The following is a 25,235-nucleotide window of genomic DNA, read 5'->3' as shown; positions in this document are numbered from 1 at the left end:
GAAAAATAACTCAATTTGCCAAATACCTTGCTTCAGACTTGAGATGTGGCCATAATCTATTTATACAGGCATACCTTGTTTTATTGTGCTTCGCTTTATTGAACTTCAGTTACTGGGTTGTGTTTTGCTTTTTGTTTTTTTACAAAGTGAAGGTTTGTAGCAACTTTGGGTCAAGCAAGTCTATCAGCATCATTTTTTTCAATAGCATATGTTCACGTTGTGTCTCGTGTGACATTTTGGTAATTCTTGCAATATTTCAAACTTTTCCCATTATTACTATATCTGTAATGGTGATTCGCCCACATAAGATGGCGAACTTAAATGTTGTGTATGCTCTGGCTGCTCCACCAACTCACTGGCCATTCCCCCATCCCTCTCCCTCTCCTTGGAGCTTCCCATTCAGAGACACACAACAATATTGAAATTAGGCCAATTAATAACTCTACAATGGCCTTTAAGTATTCAAGTGAAAGGAAGAGTCCCTCATCTCTGACTTTAAATCAAAAGTTAGATGTGATTAAGCTTAGTGAGGAAGGCATGTCGAAAACTGAGACAGGCCAAAAGCTAGACCTCTTGCAACCAAAAAAGTAGCAAAGTTGTGAATGAAAAAGAAAAGTTTTAGCAACTACATGTATGCTAAGAAAGTGAAACAGCCTTATTCCTGATATGGAGAAAGTTTGAGTGGTCTGTATAGATGATCAAACCAGCCACAACATTCCCTTAAGCCAAAGCCTAATCCAGAGCAAGGCCTTAATTCTCTTCAATTCTGTGAAGGCAGAGAGAGGTAAGGAAACTACAGAAGAAAAGTTCGAAGTGAACAGAGGTTGGTTCATGAGGTATAAGGAAAGAAGCCATCTCCATAACATAAAAGTACAAGGTGAAGCAGCAAGTGCTGATGTAGAAGCTATAGCAAGTGATCCGGGAGACCTAGGTAAGATCATTGATGAAGGTGGCTACACTATATACCAGAGTTTCAATGCAGATGAAACAGCCTTCTATTGGGAGAAGATGCCATTAGAACTTTCAAAGTTGGAAAAGAGAAGCTAAAGCTGGCTTCAAAGCTTCAAAACACAAGCTAACTGTCTTGTCAAGGGTAAATGCAGCTGGTGACTTCTAAGTTGAAGCCAATATTCATTTGCCATTCTGAAAGTCCCAAAGCCCTTAAGAAGTATGCCCTATAAATAGAGCAACAAACCCTGGATGACAGGACATCTGATGACAGCACATCTGTTGACAACATGGTTTACTGAATATTTAAAGCCCACTGTTGAGACCTACTGATCAGAAAAACAGATTTCTTTCAAAATACTATTACTCACTGACAATCTACTTGGTTGCCCAGAGTGCTGATGGACATGTACAAAGAGATTAATGTTGTTTTCATGCCTGCTAACACAACACCCATTCTGAAGCCCATGGGTTAAGGAATAATTCTGACTTTCAAGTCTTATTTAAGAAATACATTTCACAAGGCTACAGCTCCCACAGATAGTGATTCCTGTGATGGAACTGGGCAAAGTCAACTGAAAACCTTCTGGAAAGAATTCACCCTTCTAGATGGCATGAGAACATTTGTGATTTATGGGAGAAGGACAAAATATCAACATTAACAAGAGTTAAGAAGTTGATTCTAACCCTTGTGGATAACTTTTGAGGGGGTCAACATGTAACTGTAGATGTGGTGGAAATAGCAAGAGAATTAGAAGTGCAGTCTGAAGATGTGACTGATTGCTGTAATCTCCTAATAAACCTGAACTGATGAGGAGTTGCTCCACTGATGAGTAGAGAAAGTGGTTTCTTGAGATCGACTCTACTGATGAAGATGTGAATATTGTTGACATGACAGCAAAGGATACAGAATATTACACAAACTTAGTTGACAGAGCAGCAGCAGGGGTTGACAGTACTGACTGTAATTTTGAAAGAAGTTCTACTCTGGGTAAAATGCTATCAAATAGCATTGCACGTTACAGAGAAATCTTCTTGTAAGGAAGAATCAATCGATGTGGCAAACTTCATTGCTGACTATTTGAAGAAATTGCCACAGCCATCCCAACCTACAGCAACCATCACCCTGATCAGTTAGTAGCCACTGACACTGAGGCAATACCTTCCACCAGCAAAAAGAATAAGACTTGCTGAAGGCTCAGGTGATTGTTAGAATTTTTTAGCAATAAAATATTTTTAAATTTAGGTATGATCAATTTTTTTTATATAATGCTATTACACACCTAATAGACTACAGGGAAACAAAACAATTCATGTGACTCATTTTATTGAAATATTAGCTTTATTGCAGTGGTCTGGAACTCAACTTGCAATATCGCCAAGGTACACCTGTATATTAAGTTACCCGGTGATTTCTTTTTTGAGGAAAATAAAACTTTCAAAAATTAAATCTGGACATACCTCTAACATTAATTGTGTAAACTCTTCATTACTAAGGAATGTAGGTTTCCAGTCCTGTCGAATTTCACTAGCATCTGACTGTGCAGTGATTTCTGTAAACAGATTGACATATTAGTGGCATACTCCAACTACCGGAGGAGTACAAAAGTCCTACAAGTTGTCTTCTCTCTTCCCAGTCTAATTAAAGATGACAACCATAGGCATTAACATTTATTGGGTAGATATCAAAAGGTTCAGGTTTTGGTGTGATGAAATATTTGAGATAACGTGGCAAGTTATCTCCTTGGATTTGGTCTCTTGGTGATACCAGTCTCTTTAGTTTTTCTCTTGGCGCTCTGTTATGTTGCTGATGGGCCTGAGATTGCTTCCTATTTGACACAAGGACCAAACAAGATTTTTGCTCCAAGAATTTTGAAGACATTCTTTTTTTCCTTTTCCTTCCCTTGGCATTCAAATAGCAATGTCTACAGCAGCATTAGGGAAATTAGCTGAAAAAGGCCAAAGAGGTCACTCGGTTTGCTTTCAATACAGAAGGCCTTAGCTGCCTACTGCTGGGCAAAAAGTTTTTTCCTAATCTTAAGTGCTCCATCTTAATTAATCAAAGAGACTAAATTACTATTTTGCACAAAAACTTTACTACAGTAATACTCCCACAGTGATTTTTCTTAGTGTCCTCTTTGTACAATAGTAGATAGCTGGTCAAAAATTTGGAGATCCCTGCTGTGGGACATATATTTGTAACAATTATTACTATTTTATTTCACTACATACTTCTAATAGATTTAGTTATGAAAAAGCTATTAATAAATGATGAAACCTAGTAACACATTTTTTCTACTTTTAAATGTAGACATATTAAAACAAGCAGGCAGAATAAAAATCTATGTCATAGACCATATTCTACAAAATATACTCTACTTTGTAGTAAGTATAAGCTAAATTCTGATTTTATCATCAGATACAGAAATACAGCATACTGTCTAATAAGTTAGCATATTAGAAATGCCTGTAGTGAAATATGAAGAGTAACTAAGAAGTATAGCTACTAAATGTGTGGAATATAGTGCTTTTAAAATTCATATCAATTATATACATTTGGGAAAAGGATTTAAACCCACAAATCCAATCAAGTTTCATTAAACATAGGCCTATTTTAGGATGATATGTATATAAAATCCTTTCACCTTAACAGAAATACTACTTTTGTGAGAATTATGTATCTGATTTTGAAAAAACAAATTACCTAATGCCAAAATTCATCCTCTATTGTCAGGGGGAAATATATGCATTTCATTTCATTCAACAATCATTTATTGAACTCCTAGTATTTTCGGACTGATTTCAATGAGTGTGCCATTTAATAGGCACTGAGGTTAGTGAGATACTATTTGTAGAGATAAAATGTGATGATAGTGGTGGCAATAAATATTGACATATTTACAAAAGAATCAACAGAATTTGGCAACTGTGATATGGCGCTAAGGAAGATGAAAAAAAATCCTAAAATATTTTCAGGTTTAAGTCTTAGGTGACTAAAAGGCCGGTAGTATAAAAATGAAAAAAGGCAAGTTAAGAGAAAGAGGTAACTTGACATAATGAAAATAAATTCAATTTTAGATGCACTGAGTTTGAGGACATGCAAAAGAAAGATCTAGAAGTTATCTGGAAATACATGGCTAAAATGTTTGCATCTAAAAATAGAAATCTGGTAGTTTAATAGAGACACAATAGCTGAAGCTATGGAATGAGAAAAGCAAGAGAGTGTACAGAAAGCAAGAGAACAAGGATAAGACTTAGGAATGTCACATTTAGAGGGTAGAAAAAGAAAGAGGAAAGAAGTTAGTTTCAGTTAGAAAAGGGGAGGTGAAAGTACAATATAAGGGAAGCCCAAGGGAGGAAGGATAAAAATTTCCAGTGCTGTAGAGATGCAGAAGAAGATGAGGTATAAGAAAAAGCTATTGCTTTATTTGGGGATAGGAAGGTAATGTCATAAGTGAAATTAACAAAAACAGTTTCAACGAGTGGTGGAACATAAACCAGTCTGGTAAGGCATTACCAACTGACCTAGGCAGAAGTAAAACAGAGGCACTAATTACTAACTGTCCTGACTTTAACAGTTTCATTTGCATTTGAAAAAGGAAATTTCCTTCTACAGGTTTTTTTTTTTTAATCTATTATCTGTTACCAAAATACTTAATATTCTTTAAATTTTCTTTTCATGACTCATTTGTCAAGATGATTTTCTTCTATTAACAAATACTTTATTTTATAGTGTTGATTTACTAGATATACATTGAAAAACCCTTTTAAAATGACATATAAGAACTTTATATTATCTAGCTTTTTCCTTTCTTTCAAATACACCCATAATTTTCCAACACAAACATGCTTCAGTGACAATGAAGTCTCCCTGCTTCTCTGCTTTTGCACATATTCCCTTTGTGTGACATGCTGTCTTCCTTAATCTAAAAGACTCAGTTGAAAAATCAACTATTTTTAAAGTCTCCCTGATACACTCTTTCCTGTGTTTTTGCTGCAGTTTACAAGCACTACTCATATTTGTAATTATGTGCTTACATGTTTGTCTGCCCTAGCTTGACTTACTTGAAATTCAGGACAGTTACCCTGCATCATGAGGATTTATCATGTAGTAGGCATGGAATAAATGTTTGTTGAATGAAAGAATGAACATATTAGGAAATCTTTTAAAATGCAATTGATTTCTCTCTCTTAAAAAAGCCAAGGAAGCATCCAATCTTAAGCATCTCTGCCAAGATTCTAACTAATGCTTTGAGAGTCTGTTCCATTATACAAAGTTAAAAATTTACCTTTATGTTTTCGTAAAAAATCAATGCTTTTCTGCAGAACAGTGGATTTGTCCATCTTTCTAGCATTACCAGGAAGCATGGATCCCAGTTCTTTAATGAGAACATTAAATTGATCTCTACGTTTCTTTTCAGATTTGTTTCTAGATACTCTGATGAAATGAAAAATATGCATTTTTTAAACAATCCATTTAATTACACAAGTAGTTTAATACAATGTTGAGACATGACACAACACGTACTTCTATCAACATAGATGGTAACAAGTATCTCCCAGGTTACCAACAATATACAGTTAATTTGCAATAATTTTTCAGCTTAGTTTATTACTAAAGAAAATTTTACAAATCATGCATTTGACATACATGTTTTTACGAAAATGCCAATGAGAAAAACTGCATTCAAATCACAGGTTTTATTTAATCTAACACTTCCAATGATTGTTAACTTATATGGTTATTATAAATACATGTGCTAAATGAATATGACTGCTATTCTATGTGAAGCAGTAACCAGTAAACAAAGAGCTATTGAGAAAAATAAACTTGATTATTTATAAAACAATCATTTTATGATACCTGTAATTATCTGCTTTGGGAAGTCAGATTTTCTAATTCAGTTTCTGTTTAAGCAAAGCATAATACTTTTCCAAAAGGTCAGAAGATATTTAATTTATAAACTACATACCAATATTCTAAGTTCTTCCACCTTGCTAATATATCTAAACTCCTAAAGCAGATAGCTTTTGGAAATCATTAATTCACTATTTATTTACCATTATATTTATTATTCACTTATTTACTATTTTACATCTCTAATCAAACTACCTTTTTGCTTTGTCCTTGTCATCTTCTTCCACCAACCCATCAAAAATACTACTGTCATCTCTAAAAGAAAGCGGATAGAGAAAATAAGAGCAGACTCGCTAAGCAACAGCAATACTAAAATGACATGTAAATCAACTCAGTTACAACCTAGAATTTTTGTAAAGTTAATGGACTATAAAATTCAAACTACTAACCTGTTTCCTAGTAAACATTTGAAAATCAAAATTCAGTAATAATTATATTTTTAAGTTTATTACATATATAAATTGTAAAAGTATTTATACTTAGCTATATTATGAACACATTACACTAAACAAGAATTTAACCAGTTTAAATATCTTGTTTCAAACTTTTAGTAATCAGTAAAAACTTACAGAGAGTCAGTGTTTGCCATTATATAAAATTATTTTTGTTAACTATAACAGCATAATTTAAATTTTTTCTTACTTTATAAAACCACAAATTACTCATAAACATCACAATCTAATGCATTAACTTATATTAACACATTTCATTCATTTACTAATTCATTTGACAAATATGTAGTAGCACTTATGTGCTCTGTTCTGGACATGTTTAGTAAACAACGAACAAGACATTTAGCTGCTTTCCTACAGTTTTTCCTTTTTTTTTCTTTCTGGAGACAGTGTCTTACTCTGCTGCCCAGCCTAGAGTGCAGTAGCATGAACATGACTCACTGCAGCCTCAACCTCCTGGGTTCAAGAAGTCCTCTTGCCTCAGCCTCCTGAGTAGCTGGGACCACAGGTACATGCCACCATGACTGGCTAGTTTTTTTAAATTTTTGTAGAGACAGGGTCTTGCTATATTGACCAGGCTGGTCCTAAATTCCTGGGCTCAAATGACCTTCCCACCTCAGCCTCCCAAAGTGTGATTACAGGTGTGAACTGCCATACCCATCCTTATTTTCCAATAGATAGAAACAAGTATAAAAATGGGTGATGAGTTTTAATTTTTTTTAAAGGGGTGATGTTTTAGTTACTAGAGTCTGAGTGGTTAGTGGGGGACATGTGAGCTAGGATCTAAGTGACAACAAGGGGCTGGCTATGGGAAGATGTAAGGAAAGACCATTCCTAAAAAATAAAATCAAGAGCACTGGTGGCTAACTCAACCCTAGGAGCAATATTAAAGTTTCTACTGATTTATGAGGTTTTATATAAATTCACTATTCACTCCTTTAGCCACACCTTTCTATGGCCTATAAAGGCCTATGTGCTATAAAATGGGGTCACTATTGAGATCACCTGTAACACTTGTATCATGGTGGAGGTGTATGTATGAACTTTGGGGATTCCATGTATGCCTTGAAATTTATTAAAAATTTTTGTATGTACATGAATTTTCTGAGGACAGAGTTCCTAACTTTCATGACATTCAGAGATAAGGAACCCATATTAATAATCACTGCTTTATGTCTGAAAACACAAAGGTCATCCCTAGATGTCATACTATCTAGAATGGGAAAAGCATAATGCCAAATTCATATTTTATCTGTCAAAGGCAGTGAAGAAATATCCTTTCCAAGGAAAAGACTATCATTAATTCTGCCTGTAACTATGGCACAGTTCAAAGCTATGGCCATGGGGCAGGCAGGCCTCTTTAAGGAAGTTTCTGGCTCCTCAGACCTTAAGTTCTGGTGGAGTATATATCTTTACTATTTAGCTCATAGAAAGGGAGAAAAGTTGTCCCCAGATGTCAGAAGTCACTTCTGTGTACAAGTCTATGTGCAAAACTCTTCAAGAATCCCCAATGGATGGAGCACCCAGAACAGTGCAATAAAAGCATTAACAACTTTAATGTCCAAACCAACACAAGTAAAAATTCCAGGTATCTTACTAGCTATGTGACTTTAAACAATTATTTAACCTCTCTGACCTACAGTTTTCTTACCTGTAAAATCTTACGTAATTATTGAGGTTAAATAACATATAAAAAAGTATTCTGTACATTTGCTGTCAAAGAGTAGATGCTTTAAAAATGTTATTGGATTATATCAAATTTAAGATATTATTGACTGTTAAGATCACCGCTATTTTATGTGCCCTTAAGAAAGAAAAAAAAGAGTGCTACCAATTAAATTATGATAAGAGATGTTAAAATGTAAAAAATAAAGACAACTTAAAGTCTTTTCTTTTCTACTTTTACTTTAGGTTCCAGGGTATATGTGCAGGTTTTTCACATGGGTAGACTGCATGTCGCTGGGGTTTCGTGTACCAATGATCTCACCACCTAAGTAGTGACCACAGTACCCAATAGTTTTTTTAACCCTCTCTGCCACCTTCTACTCTCCTCCAAAAATTTCAAGTATTAAAATCAAAGGAATATGGAGATTTACCCTTTTCCCAAGAGTAAGATGTAAAGATTACAATTTTAACTAATGAAATCCTAATTATAGTTACCTCTTATCAGTCACAAATGCTAAGATGCTTGAAGGGATGAAGTTAGATAAGAAGAAAAAGGACTCTAGAAGGTTCCAAGGAAACATCTGCAACTGTCAGAATTTCCTTCAGAGCAGCTATGACCAAATCACTCAAAATTACAGGTCAGGACTCATTTAAAACACACAACCCATATGTTGCTGACTTTGGCTCTAGAAAAATATTGATATACCTTACTTTTTTACACTATATTTGTTTAATACAGAAACTGAATGCAACAGTAATTATGTTTAGGCATAAAACTCCTTCTATCAATATTATATAGACCATCATTCTAATAGTGCATTTTAAAATAACGATATATAACTTAAAATAAGAGTCTTCAAAAACATACCTGTCAACAATCGAGCTCATTTTACTACAGCTTACGGTAAACAACATAACATACTACGTTTTCGTCTTGTAGTAGACATTTGTACTTCTCCTTATGTGAAAAGAGAAATATATGGTCATTAGTTTTCTAAAAATCTTACTTCCACAAAGTTATCCTGAGAAATACTATATGTTATCACAGAGACTTCAAAACATTTTGTTTGTACTGAAGACTAGAACATTATCTTCAAGCAAATACCTATGGCTGAGGTACATTTGAGGCTTTTTCTCCCCTCCTAAAAAACAACTACAAGAAAAAAAGTAATTCAGGCTCATATAAACTTTCTCTTTACTATCAATCAAAATAAAACAGACATTCTCAATATTCAGTATATATTTGACTATATAACTACAAATAGTCTGTAATAACACCATCTATTCAGCAATAAACATTTGTTGAAAGCCTATTTTCTGCTAAACAGTACAGCAGGCTTTGAGTACACAACAGTGAAAGACACATTCCCTGCAGGAAAAACTGCAATTGAGCAGGAAGATAGATATCTAAATAATTATAGTAAGAGGTATAATGAAGGTATATACTGTGTAATGCTATCACTGGGCAAGGAACAATTATGTGTACCCATGGGAATTAGAGGGGGGACACAAGAGGAAATATTCTTCATGACAGTAAGTCTGTCAGGAGTCAAGATTCTTTTTAAAGCAAATATGGTGCAGGGACGGGCAGCATCACCATCCTCTGAGAGCTTGTTTTCAAAGGCAAAATCTTGGGCCCTATCCCAGCCTTAACAACCAGAATCTACATTTTCACAAGGGCTCCATGTGATAACTTCTCACTTAAGTTTCAGAAGCAACAGGCTGAAGGACAGAAACAGGTAATAGGTGAAAGAATTTTAAGCTACAAGAATGGCAATTTGTAAAGGCACAGGCCTTAGTGAGACAAAAGAATATCGTATTTGAGAAACTAGGAGGTTTAGCATTTTCCTTATGAAAAACCTGGCATGTTACAATTTAAAGTTTTAATTATGAGACCATAAAGTGAGAATACAAGTGGTAAACTGGCAAAGGCAAGTCAAGTACAGGAGAGTCTTACTATAAAGAGTCTCATACCGAATTGAAGGAAGTAAAACTTACTGCTTTAAAGCTGGATCACAAGCCTAAAATTTGTCTCTTTATATTCTATAAGTTGAGTATCCCTAATCTGAAAACCTGAATAGCAAAATGCTCCAAAATCTGAAAGCTTTTGAGCATCAACAAAATGTTCAACATTCAAAGGAAATGCACATTGGAGTATTTCTAAACCAAAGAAGATTAAAGATATTACAAGAACATGAGATTCTAAACATTCGGTCACTGTTTTTAAATGCACCTTCATGAGAGGAAAGGAGAATAACCCTGGTAACATTGCTGCATTGCCTGTATGGTTACGGCTGCAGAAGTAGAACTGTGAGGGGCTCAGAATATTTTTTTTTCTTTTTGTTTTTGAGATGGGGTCTTACTCTGCTGCCCAGGCTAGAGTGCTGTGGCATGATCATAGCTCACTGCTGCCTTGAAATCCTGGGCTCAAGCAATCCTGCCACTTCAGCCGCCTGACTAGCTGGGATTACAGGTACTCGCTACCATACCCAGGACTAAGAGTTTTTAAAAGAAAATGAGTGGCAGAGTCAAAGATAGAAATAATAAAATAAAAAGAACTAACACCAGAATGAAATGTTGTGATTTCAAGTGTCTGAGGTAGTATCAGCAGATGGAACACAGAACTACAGAATTTTAGAGGTAGAAGAGAATTTAAAGACCACCTAAGTACATCCCTCTGGTCCAACAGACATATTTATCTTCATGGTAAAAACTGAGGCTGATTCTATCACTAGAACAAGAAGAATAGTATAAAAGTAACAGGGCAAATTTCAGTGAATTAAAAAAGAATTATTAACAGTAAAAAGTTTAAAAGGCCAGATCTGAGCCTTTTAAGGCACCCAGTAAGCCATCAGTATGGCTTAATTATCAAAAGGTAGAAAATAAGACAAACTACCAAAAAAAGGGCAGGCGGCGGGGGCGGGGGACTGGCAACGCCAAGAATTAAGGGTTATACTACAGGAAGAGCCTTGCTGACTGCGAGAAGGGTGAATCTAATATAGTTTAGAAGATATAGGCTGATGCTTCATTAGGCTGTTTAACTACTGTTGTTAACAATATTCTTCTAAAAATTATTTGTCGTCTAGCTAATAGAATGTAAAAATCTCTTTTTTTTTGAGACAGGGTCTCCCTCTGTGGTCCAGGCTGGAGTGCAGTGGCGCGATCTCAGCTCATTGCAACCTCCGCCTCCCAGGTTCAAGCGATTATCCTGCCTCAGCCTCCTCAGTAGCTGAGATTAGAGGCACATACCACCAAAAGCCAGCTAATTTTTGTATTTTTAGTAGAGATGAGGTTTCACCATATTGGTCAGGTTGGTCTCGAACTCCTGAACTCCAGTGATCTGCCCGCCTCAGCCTCCCAAAGTGCTAGGATTACAGGCTTGAGCCACCGTGATCGTTCAGATACATCTCTTAACAGTCGAGCACAAGATCTTCATCTTTCCAGTCAATTGACAGACACACTTTACTTAAGGGAAAGGGAAAGGAATAAGTAAAATAGGCTGGACATGCACCCTAAAACAAATGTTAGAAGATTTCCCTAAGCTTTTTTAAATGGTGTCAAATTAACTTTAGCGACAAACTGGTAAGGTGGAACAGCCAAAATATTTTGTTTCCAGACTACTGCAGGTCCCATGCTTTCAATTCAGAAAGAGACTAGCTAGAGTCACACTTGTCCATGGTGTGCAGTCTAAGGATACAGATGCCATGCCACTTCTCTACACAAGCTGAAGTGGAATGTCAAACATATCATCTAATATAGAATAAATTTCATTATATTTTAGGTTCGACATGATTAGACCACAATGATAGGCAATGTCTTTAAAAGGCTCGGTTGCAGTTACTGGAATCCAAAATTCACCAGTTACATTTAAAATAACGAAAATAATGTAACTGGATTGTTTGTAACACAAAGGATAAATGCTTGAGGGGATATCCCATTTTACAAGATGTGATTATTACATATTGCATGCCTTTATCAAAAAATCTCATGTACCCCATAAATATATATACTAGGTACCCACACAAATTAAAATTAAAATTTAAAATTCCAAAAAACAAAGTTCCCCAATTATAAAGGATCAAGTTACAGCTAGGAATCGAATGCTCCTTTACTTAAGCAACTTGAGATCAGAGTTATCTGGTGATATGACTTCCCAGCTCAGCATGCATCACATTACTATTTTATTCATACACATGCACACTTCCCCATTCTCAGTATCAAAATTTTGGTTAGGTGGTTATATTTGGAGTTAACATCATTTTGACTCTGTAAATGTCAATTCAGAACTGAGCCATAGAGTATACTATAATTACTTTTCCTTTTGAGTTTTTCCTAGAGTTACCGTTTTGTTGTTTACCTAGTTTTGTTTATACTTACTACCAACTTAGCTACAAATTCTTCCCTGTCTAAATCTACTATTTCTTCAAACACATTACACATTCTACCAATTTCACCTTCTCACAGTGGTATCACTAGAAATCTTCCAACCTGTTTCTATTGGGACTGGAAACTATCTACTAACCTGAGGACCAGCTGTCTTCTTGTGACCATTATTCATCATCATCCTGGTGATTCCCTGGGTCTCTAGTTAGGTCATGTTCCCTGTTACTTGTATCCTATGCCTTCACCTTTTTTAGTTTATTTCTTTATTTTTGTTGAGTAATTCCTCCATTAACTGCCTAAGAAAGGGGACATGACAGGTAAATTTTTTTAAGACTTCGTAAGTCTAAAACTGTCATTAGTCTATCCTTAATCAATAGTTTAGTTGGATACTGAATACCTGGTTGAAAATCACTTTTCCCTCTGAATACTGAAGGCTTCACTATCTTCTAGCTTCCAGTGTGGTGTCAAGAAGTGCAAAGCCATTCTGATTACTGATAAAGGATTACATCCTTTATCAGTAAAATAATGTGACCTGTTATTTATCTCAATCTGAAAGTTCCCTTGTTTCCTAAAGTTGAACAGTGATGTGCACTGTTTTGGTTGTTTTTGTATCTGTTCTGGTCACTCAACAGGCTTTTCCTAACTGGTAACTCTAATTCTGGAGAGTTTTCTTGAGTCGTTCTCTATTCCTTGTTTTTCCCCTCTATCTCCTCTCTCTCCTTCTGGAGCACTTATTTGAATATTGGAGATCCTGGACAGTTGTAATTTTCTTATTTTTTCTCTATCATTTTCCATCTCTTTGGCTCTTTGCTCTACTTTCAATAGATCACTTTACTTTTCAACCCTTCCAATGAGTTTTTCATTTCTAATTTCATTTCTTATTGTTTCTCATTCATATTTCATGGATATAGCATCCCTCTTAACTTTATCTAAGGTTTGTGTTTAATTTTCACCTGCCTAACTGCTCTCCATTTCCCCTAACTTGGTGTTTTACCTTTTGGTTTGGCCTTTATCTTGCACATAAGAGGTTTTTCCTCAGATGTCTACTGATCTCTGAGCATGAATTCATATTTAAGGGTAAGCACTAAAAAAACTGGAGCTCTGTGTGATACAGCTTGCTGACTGTTAACTTTATTATAGGGTTATCAGGTTGAAATATTGATTTGGGGAATTCTCAATGTCAGAATCTTTAGATCTTTTCTTTTAAGATGATTATAATTCAGAGAAAAGAATTATGTATCTTCTCAACTCTTGCCTGAAGAGTATAAAAACCTGGTACCCTGGGTTCTTAACCCTTCTATTTTTAACATGTTACCCCCATTCTCAGCCATGTTTGAGGCTCTTTTATTTTATTCTTACTAGGGAATAAATCTACTGACTTCTGCTAAGATAGGAAAAAGGTGGCTGCCTTGGTTCCAAAGCTAAGAAAAGGACCCATGGAATATAATCACCCCTTAAATAGATTTGCACAAATTATCCTGTTTTAGTTCCACCATAACTCATATTTCCAGAAACAGTGTTTTCAATTCAAGAAAATTATAGAGGTTCTATAGTGCCAAGAAGTTTGTTTCTCAGCTTTCCCACAGCGGGCTTAGGATCCTGGGATTTGCAAGAAAGTTACTATGCTCCCTTTTGCTTTTCAGTTCCAAATTTTGTTGCCATTGTTTCTTCTCCATTCTTTCTGTCCTGTGAAGTTATGTTTTTTGTAAGACTCTTTTTACTTTAGCTTCAGTGAGGTCTCAAGAGAAAATAAAATTTAATTGTATTGTTTGCCACCTCTAACCAGCAGTTTCCCATATTCTTTCTTCATCACTCTTAATTAGGCTTTCATCTCTACCACTCCACTCAAATTGCTCACTCTTAGTATCCAAAATCTCCATATTGCCAAGTCTAATAATGGCTGTTTATTCTCTATTTGACCATTAAGTAATATGTGATGTAGATGACCACTTCTGCATTTATTAAGTACTTTCTTTTCTTGGTTCCAGTGACAGAATATTCTCCTGCTTTTCTACTCATCTTGCTGGCTGCTCCTTCTCCTCTAATTAATACTGGCATGTGCCAGGGCTGAATCCTTCTCAATCTGTATATACTTCCTAGATAAATCGCACTTCTACATACCAGTGACTCCCAAATCCACACCCCTAGAATAGACTGTCAAATGCAGTCAGATATCCAACTGCTTTTTAGACATTTCTACAGATTTTAAAGGTGTCCAAAATGCCATATACTTAGAACACTTAACTTTCTTCTGTAAATTTGCTTCTCTCCCAGGTTTTTATTTTGTTTTGTTTTTATTATACTTTTAAGTTCTAGGGTACATGTGCACAACGTGCAGGTTTGTTACATAGGTATACATATGCCATGTTGGTGTGCTGCGCCCACTAACTCATCATTTACATTAGGTGTATCTCCTAATGCTATCCCTCCCCACTCCTCCAACCCCACGACAGGCCCTGCTGTGTGATGTTCCCTACCCTGTGTCCAGGTGTTCTCACTTTTCAATTCCCATCTATGAGTGAGAACATGCAGTGCTTGGTTTTCTGTCCCTGTGATAGTTTGTGAAGAATGATGGTTTCCAGCTTCATCCATGTCCCTACAAAGGACATGAACGCATCCTTTTTTATGGCTGCATAGTATTCCATGGTGTATATGTGCCACATTTTCTTAATCCAGTCTATCACTGATGGGCATTTGACTCCCAGGTTTTTTTCCCCAACCTGATCTCCATATACTCTCCCCATCACTTACTATATTCCAGTCACATTATGCTCTTTATGTTCCTCAAACATTTCACTATCTTTCTTGTTCTCACTACCTATAAAGCTCTTCTCTCAGATCTTCACACAGCTGGCTCCTTTTGCCATTCAGATCTCAACTAAAATTCCCCTTTTTCACATAGGCTATCTCTGACTGCCTAATGAAAGCAGTCACCATTCTCTGCCACATTATCCCTTTTTTGTATGTGTAAGACAAGGTCTCACTCTGTCTCCCAGGCTGGAATGCAGTGGTGCAACCACAGCTCACTGTAGCCTCAACTTCCTAGGCTCAAGTCCTCCTGCCTCAGCCTCCCAAGTAGCTGGGATCACAGGCATACGTCATTATGCCCAGCTAATTTCTAAATTTTTGGTGGAGACGGGGTCTATGTTGCCCAGGCTGGTATCAAACTTCTAGGCTCACGCAATCCTCCCACCTTAGCCTCCCAAACTGCTAAGATTACAGGCACAAGCCACTGTGCCCAACCTTACACTATCCATTTTAATTCTCTGCACAGTACAAACCACAAATTTCTCACTTGTGTATTATTTGTCTTCCTCTAGAAGGCAGTTTTCACAACAGCAGGGACAGCTTCTGTCTTGTTCATCACTGAATCCCCAGTATCTAAAGTAATTATCGGAACATAGCTGGTACTACGTTTGGTGGTAAATTAACACACACAAAATTTTTTTTAAATTAAACTTTCCTTAAATTAGTGTGTGAAAATAGTTCATGGATTTCTTTTATTTTTCTGGAAAAATATCATTTTATGATGCATTCTAAGATGCACCTTTCTTTACCTTTTATACTCTTTGGATCTTTTAAACTGATTCTTCAGGAAACTGTAAGTTCAAGGTACTGTTCTATATGACCAACCGTAAGTCTCAGAATTCTGTTTAAACAAGAAAAAATGTTAGATTTATTAAACTTACATAGAAGTTTATCATTAAAAGGGTTTTAAAATGATTTTTAAACATAAAATTTAGAACCGTCACAAAAATGTATATAACCAATTTTAAATTCTATAAATTATTTCTAAAAGAAAACAAAATAACTTAAAACATCATGTATAAACTAAAACAACCACTTAATTCTGGTACGGAAGTTAAAATGTAAAAGTATTAAAAAACTGTAACTATGAAAACATTAATGAGTATACAATATAAAAGGATAAAATTGTGACATCAATAACAAGGGGAGAGTGAGAGAGTTAAATTTTTATATGCAATTGAAGTTAGATTGTTATAAGCTTAGGATAGACTGTTTTAACTGTAAGGTGTTTTTATATATAAGCCCCATGGTAATCACATGTGAGGATTCACACAAGAAAATGCGAAGGGAGTCAAAGCACAACTACACTAAAATAAATAAATACATAATAAAAAATAAATTAGAAAAGAAACATACAGAAAAACAGGAGGAAAGGAAAAGAGGGACAATAGCACTACAAGAAAGAAAGAAAGAAAGCCCTTCTCTATCAGTAACTACTTTAAACGTAAATGGATTAAACTCCTCAATTGAAATACATAGAGTGGCTGAACAGATTTAAAAAAAAAGATCCAACTACATGTTGTCTGCAAGATTCACCTCAGATTTAAGAACAGAAGCTGAAAGTGAAAGAATGGAAAAATATATCCCATGCAAATGGCAGCCTAAAGAGTATGAGTGACCATACTTAGATAAAATACATGTTAAGTCAAATACAAGAGACAAATAAGAGTCAATTCATTAGGAAAATATAGCAATTATAAATATATACATACCCAACATCAGAGAACCCAAATATATTAAGCAAACATCAATAGAACCGAAGGGAGAAATAGCAATAGCAGATGCAATAGCAGCAGGAGATGTCAATATCCCACTTTCAATAATGGACAGATAATCCAAGAGAAATCAAGAAGGAAAGCATCGACTTAAACAGTGTATCAATACAGTCATCCTTCATTATCTGAGATGGACCGGTTCCAGGACCCCCCCCACCAAATATTAGCATCAAAATCTGCAGATGCTTAAGTCCCTTATATAAAATGATGTAGTATTTGCATATAATCTATGTGCCTCCTCCCCTATACTTTAAATCATCTCTAGATTACTTATAATGCATAATACAATGTAAATACGATGTAAATAGGTGTTACACTATATTTTTTTTAATTTTTATTATTTGTAAATGGTTTTATTCTCTGAATATTTTTATCCACAGTTGGTTGAATCCACAGATGTGGAACCTTCAGATACAGAAGGCCAACTGTACAGACCAAATGGACCTAACAGACATACACAAAATATTCCACACAGTAACAGCAGAATACACATTATTCTCAAGTACACAGAGAACATTCTCTAGGACAGATCACTTAACAAGTCACAGAACAAGTTTTAACAAATTTAAGGTTGAATTACTAAGTATCTTCTCTGATCACAGTGAAATGAAAATAGAAATCAGTATCAGAAGGAAAACGAGAAAATTCATAAGCAGATGAAATTTAAACACACTGTTGAATAACCAAAGAGTCAAGGAAGACATCAAAAGAGAAATCAGAAAACATCTTGAGACAAACGAAAACACAACATACCAAAATGTATGGGATGCAGCAAAAGTGTTCTGACAGGGAATCTTATTTCAGTCAATGCCTGCATTAAAAATGAAAGATTCCTGCCAGCAGGTGTGCTTAAAAAAACAAAACAAAACAAAAAAAAAAACTCAAACAACCTAACTTTACACCTCAAAGAACTAGAAAAAGAACAAAGCCCATAGAGAGCAGAAGGAAGGAAATATGATTGGAGTAGAAATAAAACAGTGAATAGGAAAAACAACAAAACAAAACAAAACCTAAGAGTTGTTTCTTTGAAAAGACTAACAAAATTGACAAACCTTTAGCTACACTAGGAATAAGAGAAGACTCAAAATCAGAAATAAGGGGAGAAATTACAACTGATGTCACAGAAATAAAAAGGCATTTTTTTTTTTAGACAACTCAATAAATATACACCAACAAATTGGATAACCTAGAAAAAATGGGTAAATTCCCAGAAATATGCCATCTACCACCAAGGCTGAATCATGAATAGAAATCTGAACAGAGTTCACAGCACCTTTATTCGTAACGGTCTAAAACTAGAAACAACCCAGATTTCATTGACAGTACAACAGATAAACAAAATGTGGTATTCACATAATGGAATGCTACACAACAAAGAGAAGACTACATGCAACAGCACAGATGACTTTACAAGAGAGTACAGAGTTTTTTAAAGAATAGACAAATTAATCAATGATAATAAAGTCAGAATGATAAAATAAAAAAAGAAAATCTGAGCAGACATGTATAACTTGTAATTATATTGAATCAAAAACTTTCCAACAAAGAAAAGCCCAGGACCATATACACAACTTCACTGAAGAATTCTACCAAACAGTGAAAGAATGAATACCAATCCCCCTCAAATGCTTCCAACAAACTGAAAAGGGAACACTTTCAAACTCTTTATGAAGCCAGCATTATGCTGATATCAAAGCCAAAGACACCATAAGAAAAAAACTACAGACAATATTTCTGATTAATATTGATGAAAAATTCTCAACAACATACTAGCAATCCACACGCAATAGTAAATTAAAAGGATTATTCAACATGACCAAGTGGTATTTATCCCTGGGATTTGAACAAGGTTCAACATATATTAATAAAACCAATCCATGTGCTACATACCACATTAACAAAATAAAGGATAAAAATCATATTAGGGATCTCAACTGATGCAGAAAAAGCATTTAGCAAACTCCAATGCCTATTCATGATTTTTAAAAAACACCATTCAACAAACTAGGAATAGAAGGAATTTATAAACCAGGAAAAGGAAGAATTTCTCTTTCTTAAAAAACAAATTGGTTTGAAAATTATGCCCTTGACCCAGTAATTTCACTTTGAGAAATAAGAAAATAATCAAAGATGCCTCTAAACTTTTATATTCATTGAGATATTATTAAAAATAATAAAGCTAGGCCAGTCACAGTGGCTCACGCCTGTAATCCTAGCACTTTGGGAGGCCGAGGCGGGTAGATCACTTGAGGTCAGGGTGGACCAGCCTGGCTAATATGGTGAAACCCTATCTCTACTACAAATACAAAAATTAGCTGGGCATGGTGGCACACACCTGTAATCCCAGTTACTCGGGAGGGTGAGGCAGGAGAATCACTTGAACCCAGGAAGCCGAGGTTGCAGTGAGCTGAGATAGCGCCACTGCACTCTGGCCTGGGTGACAGAGCGAGATTCTGTCTCCAAAAAAATAAAAAATGAAATAAAGACAGTAAAGTTAGAACAAATTTGAATGTCTAACTGCATTAACAGTGGCATGAAAAGATATCAGACATAAACCTGAATATACCAAAAGTATCAACTGTAATTGCTCCTAGGTAGTTTATGGATGGTGTTTTTTTGTTCCTTCTTTAGTACTTTCTAAAATTTCTCCCATGAACATGCATTACTTTTATAATCAGAAAACTTAAGTGCTGCATTTTTTTTCTTTTTCTTTTAACTGTACAATACTAAGGCCTAGCTATACATGAGGAGGCTAATAAGATAAAACACAACCTGTTATCTATTCCAGAGAACAAAAACTTAATTAACAGAGACTATTTTTCTATGTTCTAGTCATTTAAAGAAAAAAAAGTTTCATCTAGTTAATAATTTTTAAATTATTAATTAAAAATGGCTAACTCAGGAATTTGAATTTTGAAAATTAAAACTACAGTTTTTCCCTAACCTAATAACCTACTGACCCACTGACCTACTTTGGAATTTAGATGTGTTAATTCTCATACCGCAGGTATTTCAGGAACTGATGGATCTATTAACATTAATTAAAAGTAGTGCAGGCCGGGCGCGGTGGCTCAAGCCTGTAATCCCAGCACTTTGGGAGGCCGAGACGGGCGGATCACGAGGTCAGGAGATGGAGACCATCCTGGCTAACACAGTGAAACCCCGTCTCTACTAAAAATACAAGAAAATTAGCCGGGTGAGGTGGCGGGCGCCTGTAGTCCCAGCTACTCGGGAGGCTGAGGCAGGAGAATGGTGTGAACCCGGGGGGGCGGAGCTTGCAGTGAGCCGAGATCGCGCCACTGCACTCCAGCCTGGGGCACAGAGCAAGACTCCGTCTCAAAAAAAAAAAAAAAAAAAGTAGTGCTGAAATTTAATTGACTGGTATAATACAAAACCCAAGCAACAAACCTTAACTACGTTTATTACCATTTATGAAAAATTCTAACTTGCTTCTGCGGATTACTGATTTTGTATTATAAATGAAATGATAATTATTTTAAGAGAAGAACTATTTCAACTTGCAAAGAAAGGCCCAAATATTTAATACTTTTTCGATTCGTTGTTTAATGTATGAGGAAAAAATGAAATTAAACAGTAGTTCTCAATTTACTCAATACTGAAAGTATTAGCCAACTCTACAACCAATATAAGGTACTGGCAAAATAAAACACATATTTGGTTTTACAGCTATCTCTACGATCAATTCAAATTTGAAAACTGACCTGTAAGAATAACAATCACATCCCAAACCATTTTGGGGGGGTGGGTGGTTAATTCTACTTTTTTAAAAATTATTTTTAATTTTATTATAATACTTTAAGTTCTAGGGTACATATGCACAACGTGCAGGTTTGTTACGTATGTTTACATGTGCCATGTTGATGTGCTGCACCTGTTAACAAGACAAACATCAACTGATACTATAACTCTAGCCTGCTGAATGTCAAGATGTGAGATATTCACTAAACCTCATTAAATACACAAAAACTAATAAATTAACACAGTTCTCTAAGTAGAACAATACTATTCCAATGATTCGACTAATATATACATAATATATATTATAAAAACATATATATGTATTTTTTTGAGACGAAGTCTTGCTCTGTCACCTAGGCTGGAGTGCAGTGGTGCAATCTCGGGTCGCTGTAAGCTCTGCCTTCCTGGTTCACGCCATTCTCCTGCCTCAGTCTGCCGAGTAGCTGGGACTACAGGTGCCCACCACCATGCCCAGCTAATTTTTTCTATTTTTAGTAGAGACGGGGTTTCACCCTGTTAGCCAGGATGGTCTCAATTTCCTGACCTTGTGATCTGCCCACCTCTGCCTCAGCCTCCCAAAGTGCTGGGATTACAGGCGTGAGCCACCACGCCCAGCCCCTAATATATATATTTCAAGTAATGTCTGAGCTTTGTATTCATGTAATAGACTGATCTTGCCCAGAGAGTATAGGAGCACCTTATCCCCTTTTCAGAGATAAGACTGAGGCCTACATCTGTCCTCAGCCTCAAGTAAGACCCACAGAAAACCTAAAGGTGGAGGGAGAGCGCAAGCCTCAGAATGAATTTCACATGATAATCAGGTACCATAAACCTGAAGCTATACCACTCTACACCTGGCCTTCATCCTAACACCAGCAGGAAGAAAGAGGGAGCCCTGTGGTAGGCAGAACAACAGCCTCTGAGGAATGTCCATTCCCTCCTCCCTGGACCCTATGAAGATGTTACCTCACATGGCAAAAAAGGACCCTGCAGATGTGATTAAGGGTAAGGATCTTGAGATGTGGAGATTATCCTGCATTATCCTAGTGGGGTCCAAAATAAGTGAGTTCTTAAGAGGGAAGGACCTTTCCTAGCTGTGGTTTGATATACCAGAAAGAAGGGTCAAAAAGATGCCAAGTTAAAGGCATAAGAATGATACAATGGACTATAGGACTCGGGGGGAACGGTGGGAGGGGGGACGAGGGATAAAAGACTATACATTGGGAATAGTGCTCAAGTGATGGGTGCACCAAAATCTCAGAAATCACCACTAAAGAACTTATCCATGTAACCAAACACACCCTATTCCCCCAAAACCTATTGAAATAATAATTCTTTTAAAAAGATGAAAAGTTGCTGGCTTGGAAAGTGAAAGAAGGTGGCCACAAGCCAAGGAATTCAGGTAGACTCTACAAGCTGGAAAAAACAAGGAAACAGATTTTCTCCTGAAGCCTCCAGAGAGAAAGGCAGCCCTGCTGACACCTTGAGTTCAGGCCAGTGAGATCTGTGTTGGCCTTCTGAGCTGTAGAACCATAAAACAATAAATTTGCATATTAAGTTTGTGGTAATTTGTATGGTAGCAACAGAAATCTATACAGAATCTGGTTTCTCTCGATAAACCTGGCTCTCACCAACACCTCCCTTTCAATATTTACAGCAACCTGAATAGGAGATCATCAAAGCAAATCCCATTAACATCAGTCACCAAGAAATGCCCAAGACTCCCAAGGCTCGCCATCCCTATATACTTTCATCCCTGTATACTCTGTATGTCTCTACACTGACCCCTTTTCTCTTCCACCCCCAATTCCCAAAATCTTTTTGCTGTGTCTTCTGGAACTCATGGTATGTATCGTCATTAAAATATCCTATTTCCTCAGTATTGTTGTTGTACACTCTTCACTTTTCTTGTACCAACTGTAACCTCTCTCCCCCTCTAGGAGTTCTGCTCTAGCTCCAGCCCTTTCAAACAATGGCTTCTCTCCCATGTGAGAGAAAATATGTTTTTTCTCCCATATCTCAGATGACCAAGCCCTGGTGGTGGGGTGAACTTCCTTGTAACTCATTGTCATTTGTCATTCACAAACCCCAGGATAAGCCCCTTCACTCCACGAAGGGTACTACCATCTCCAATACCTCTTTTGAATTTCAGTGTACACAAAATGATCCCCCCAAACTAGCCAGTCAGTTCCTTGATCTCTTCTGCAACAATTTTTTGTTCCACCCCACCCCCCACTCATTCTGCTAGTGTTACCCCAGAATTCTAATAACCAAAAGATTAACCATTACTAATAACCAAAAGACCCTCTGTATCCTCAATTTTAAGCACCTAACCCCTCTCTCTCACAAACTGGGATAGCATGTGATCCACTTGATGCAAAAAACAAACACAAGCAAAAAAAAAAAAAAAAAAAAAAAACTGCTGGGCGCAGTGGCTCACACCTGTAATCCCAGCACTTTAGGAGGTCGAGGCGGGTGGATCACCTGAGGTCAGGAGCTCAAGACCAGCCTGGCCAACATGGTGAAACCCCGTCTCTACTAAAAATACAAAAATTAGCCGGGCGTGGTAGCAGGCGCCTGTAATCCCAGCTACTTGGGAGGCTGAGGCAGGAGAACTGCTTGAACCCAGGAGGCGGAGGTTGCAGTGAGCCAAGATTGCTCCACCGCACTTCATCGTGGGCGACAGAGTGAGAGGCCATCTCAAAAAAAAAAAAAAAAAAAAAACTGACAATATAGCTCTAACTTATTTATGCTTGGTCTTTAAAAAAAAAAAAAAAAGACTGTGTCAGCTCATAATCTTTGTTGGACCCTCAGTTTCTCTTCCTAGTAAAGGCACAAGGGAGTAAAGCAAGTTTATTTGATATGATAGGGAAGACTAAATATAGTGACAGTCAATGATTGGTTAGGTTCTTAATTATCTTCTATGAGAAATGCTTCATTCTTTTTCATGTTTCTCTAAACTCTAGCCTTCCTTACCACTGAGTCCTTTATACACTTATCATATTGATAAGCTATTCTGTGGCAAAATGTGATGATTGCTTACCACTCTAATATAGTTCAAGTTGTGCTGACTATAAAAACTTTTTAAAACTCTGATTTACAGTATTTACTAACACAAACACATATAACGCAAATAATGAAAAACTTGTTCAGGGCTCCAAGGCTTCTGAAGATTATTTATCACATTCCAAGACACCAATTTTCCTTTCTAGCTTTAGTATATTTCTCCTTCCTCATTTCCCATTCTACCTTACTGTACACAGACTCCTTATTCTCCAGCTACAATAATAAGGAATCACGTCACCATTCCTAGATAGTAGAAAATAAAGACCTCTACGTAAAACAAAGGTTTGTCCATCAGTACCCAACATATTATCAACATAAATGTCTTAATACAATAAACTGGAACTGACCTTCACAGAAAATCATATTGTCATTCACATCAGGATTCAACTAATCACAATATAAACTTTATGTTATTAGTGAAAAACTGAAGAGGTACTATGTGTTTCCTATGGCCTCTCTAAAAATTATCACAAAGTTAATGGATTAAAACAACACAAACTTACTATCTTACAGTTCTGTGGGTGACAGCCCAATACAGGTCTCACCGGGCTAAAATCAACGTGTTGGCAGGGCTGAATTCCCTCCTGGAAGCTCTAGCAGAAAATGTTTCCTTGCCTTTTCAAGCTTTAGAAGCCACCCATATTCTTTAGCTCATAGTTCCCTCTACCCCATCTTCAAACCAGCAGGAGGCCAAGTCCTTCTCAGGATGCCATTTCTTCCGCCTCTTTCTTCCCTTATTACATTAAGCCCACACAGATAATCTAAGATAACCTCCATATTTTATGGTTAACTGATTAGCAACCTTAATTATTCCTTGCCACGTACCCTAACATAGTGGCAGGTTCCAGGAATCAGGATATGAATCTCTCTGAAGGGTCAGTATTCTGCCTACCATGTACCATGGACCAAGAAGTCTCTGTTTGGCAAAGACAAAATCAGATTTTTTTGGGGAAAAGATGAAACATCAAAGGATAATCTGATCTATTAATAGATAAAAGACTACAGTACTATGCCAGTAGTTCCTAACTTCTAAACTATCTTATCCTTTCATATTTCTTAAAGGGAATTGGAAAATAATGTGTATGACAATTCAGGCTGCATGAGTTCAACTGTAACTATTTTAACTTTATTGCTATATGGTAGCAACAGGCTCTAAGCATATTCTTCTGAACGGAAAAATCTGTCAATGTCCAAATGAACACTACGGCATATTTCCCCTTTTGGAAAATTGTTACACCATAAACAAATATGATATAATTTATATGCACTAAACAGATGTCCAAAAAAGATGAATTAAACCCCAGACTTTGTAGAAGTCTATTTTTTTTTAATTTATTTTTTATTATTATTATACTTTAAGTTCTAGGGTACATGTGCATAACGTGCAGGTTACATATGTATACTTGTGCCATGTTGCTGTGCTGCACCCATCAACTCGTCAGCACCCATCAATTCGTCATT

The 25,235-nt window shown here is 36.2% G+C and overlaps 1 protein-coding gene across 18 annotated transcripts in view; it reads right to left on the bottom strand.

The window, feature by feature from the left end:
* Window positions 1-25,235, bottom strand: part of CLOCK (clock circadian regulator) — a 121,231-nt gene that overhangs the window by 46,721 nt on the left and 49,275 nt on the right. For 4 of the 18 annotated variants that reach the window (XM_015138681.3, XM_028848577.2, XM_078003569.1 and 1 more), the window contains 6 exons: window positions 15,924-16,015; window positions 11,282-11,448; window positions 8,852-8,941; window positions 6,062-6,121; window positions 5,238-5,386; window positions 2,410-2,501 (listed from right to left, as the gene is read on the bottom strand). In XM_015138681.3, coding sequence (XP_014994167.3) covers window positions 2,410-2,501; window positions 5,238-5,386; window positions 6,062-6,121; window positions 8,852-8,898 — 348 coding nt within the window. In that variant the 5' untranslated portion in view covers window positions 8,899-8,941; window positions 11,282-11,448; window positions 15,924-16,015. Of the gene's footprint in view, window positions 1-2,409; window positions 2,502-5,237; window positions 5,387-6,061; window positions 6,122-8,851; window positions 8,942-11,232; window positions 11,449-12,505; window positions 12,663-15,923; window positions 16,016-25,235 lie in introns of all 18 variants that reach the window. The other 14 variants (XM_078003568.1, XM_078003576.1, XM_078003566.1 and 11 more) reach the window with 4 other exon arrangements.

This window comes from Macaca mulatta, chromosome 5, assembly GCF_049350105.2.
Source record: "Macaca mulatta isolate MMU2019108-1 chromosome 5, T2T-MMU8v2.0, whole genome shotgun sequence".
NCBI lineage: Eukaryota > Metazoa > Chordata > Mammalia > Primates > Cercopithecidae > Macaca > Macaca mulatta.
Note: the sequence above shows the minus strand (reverse complement) of the source record. Positions and strands in the feature narration are given on the sequence as shown.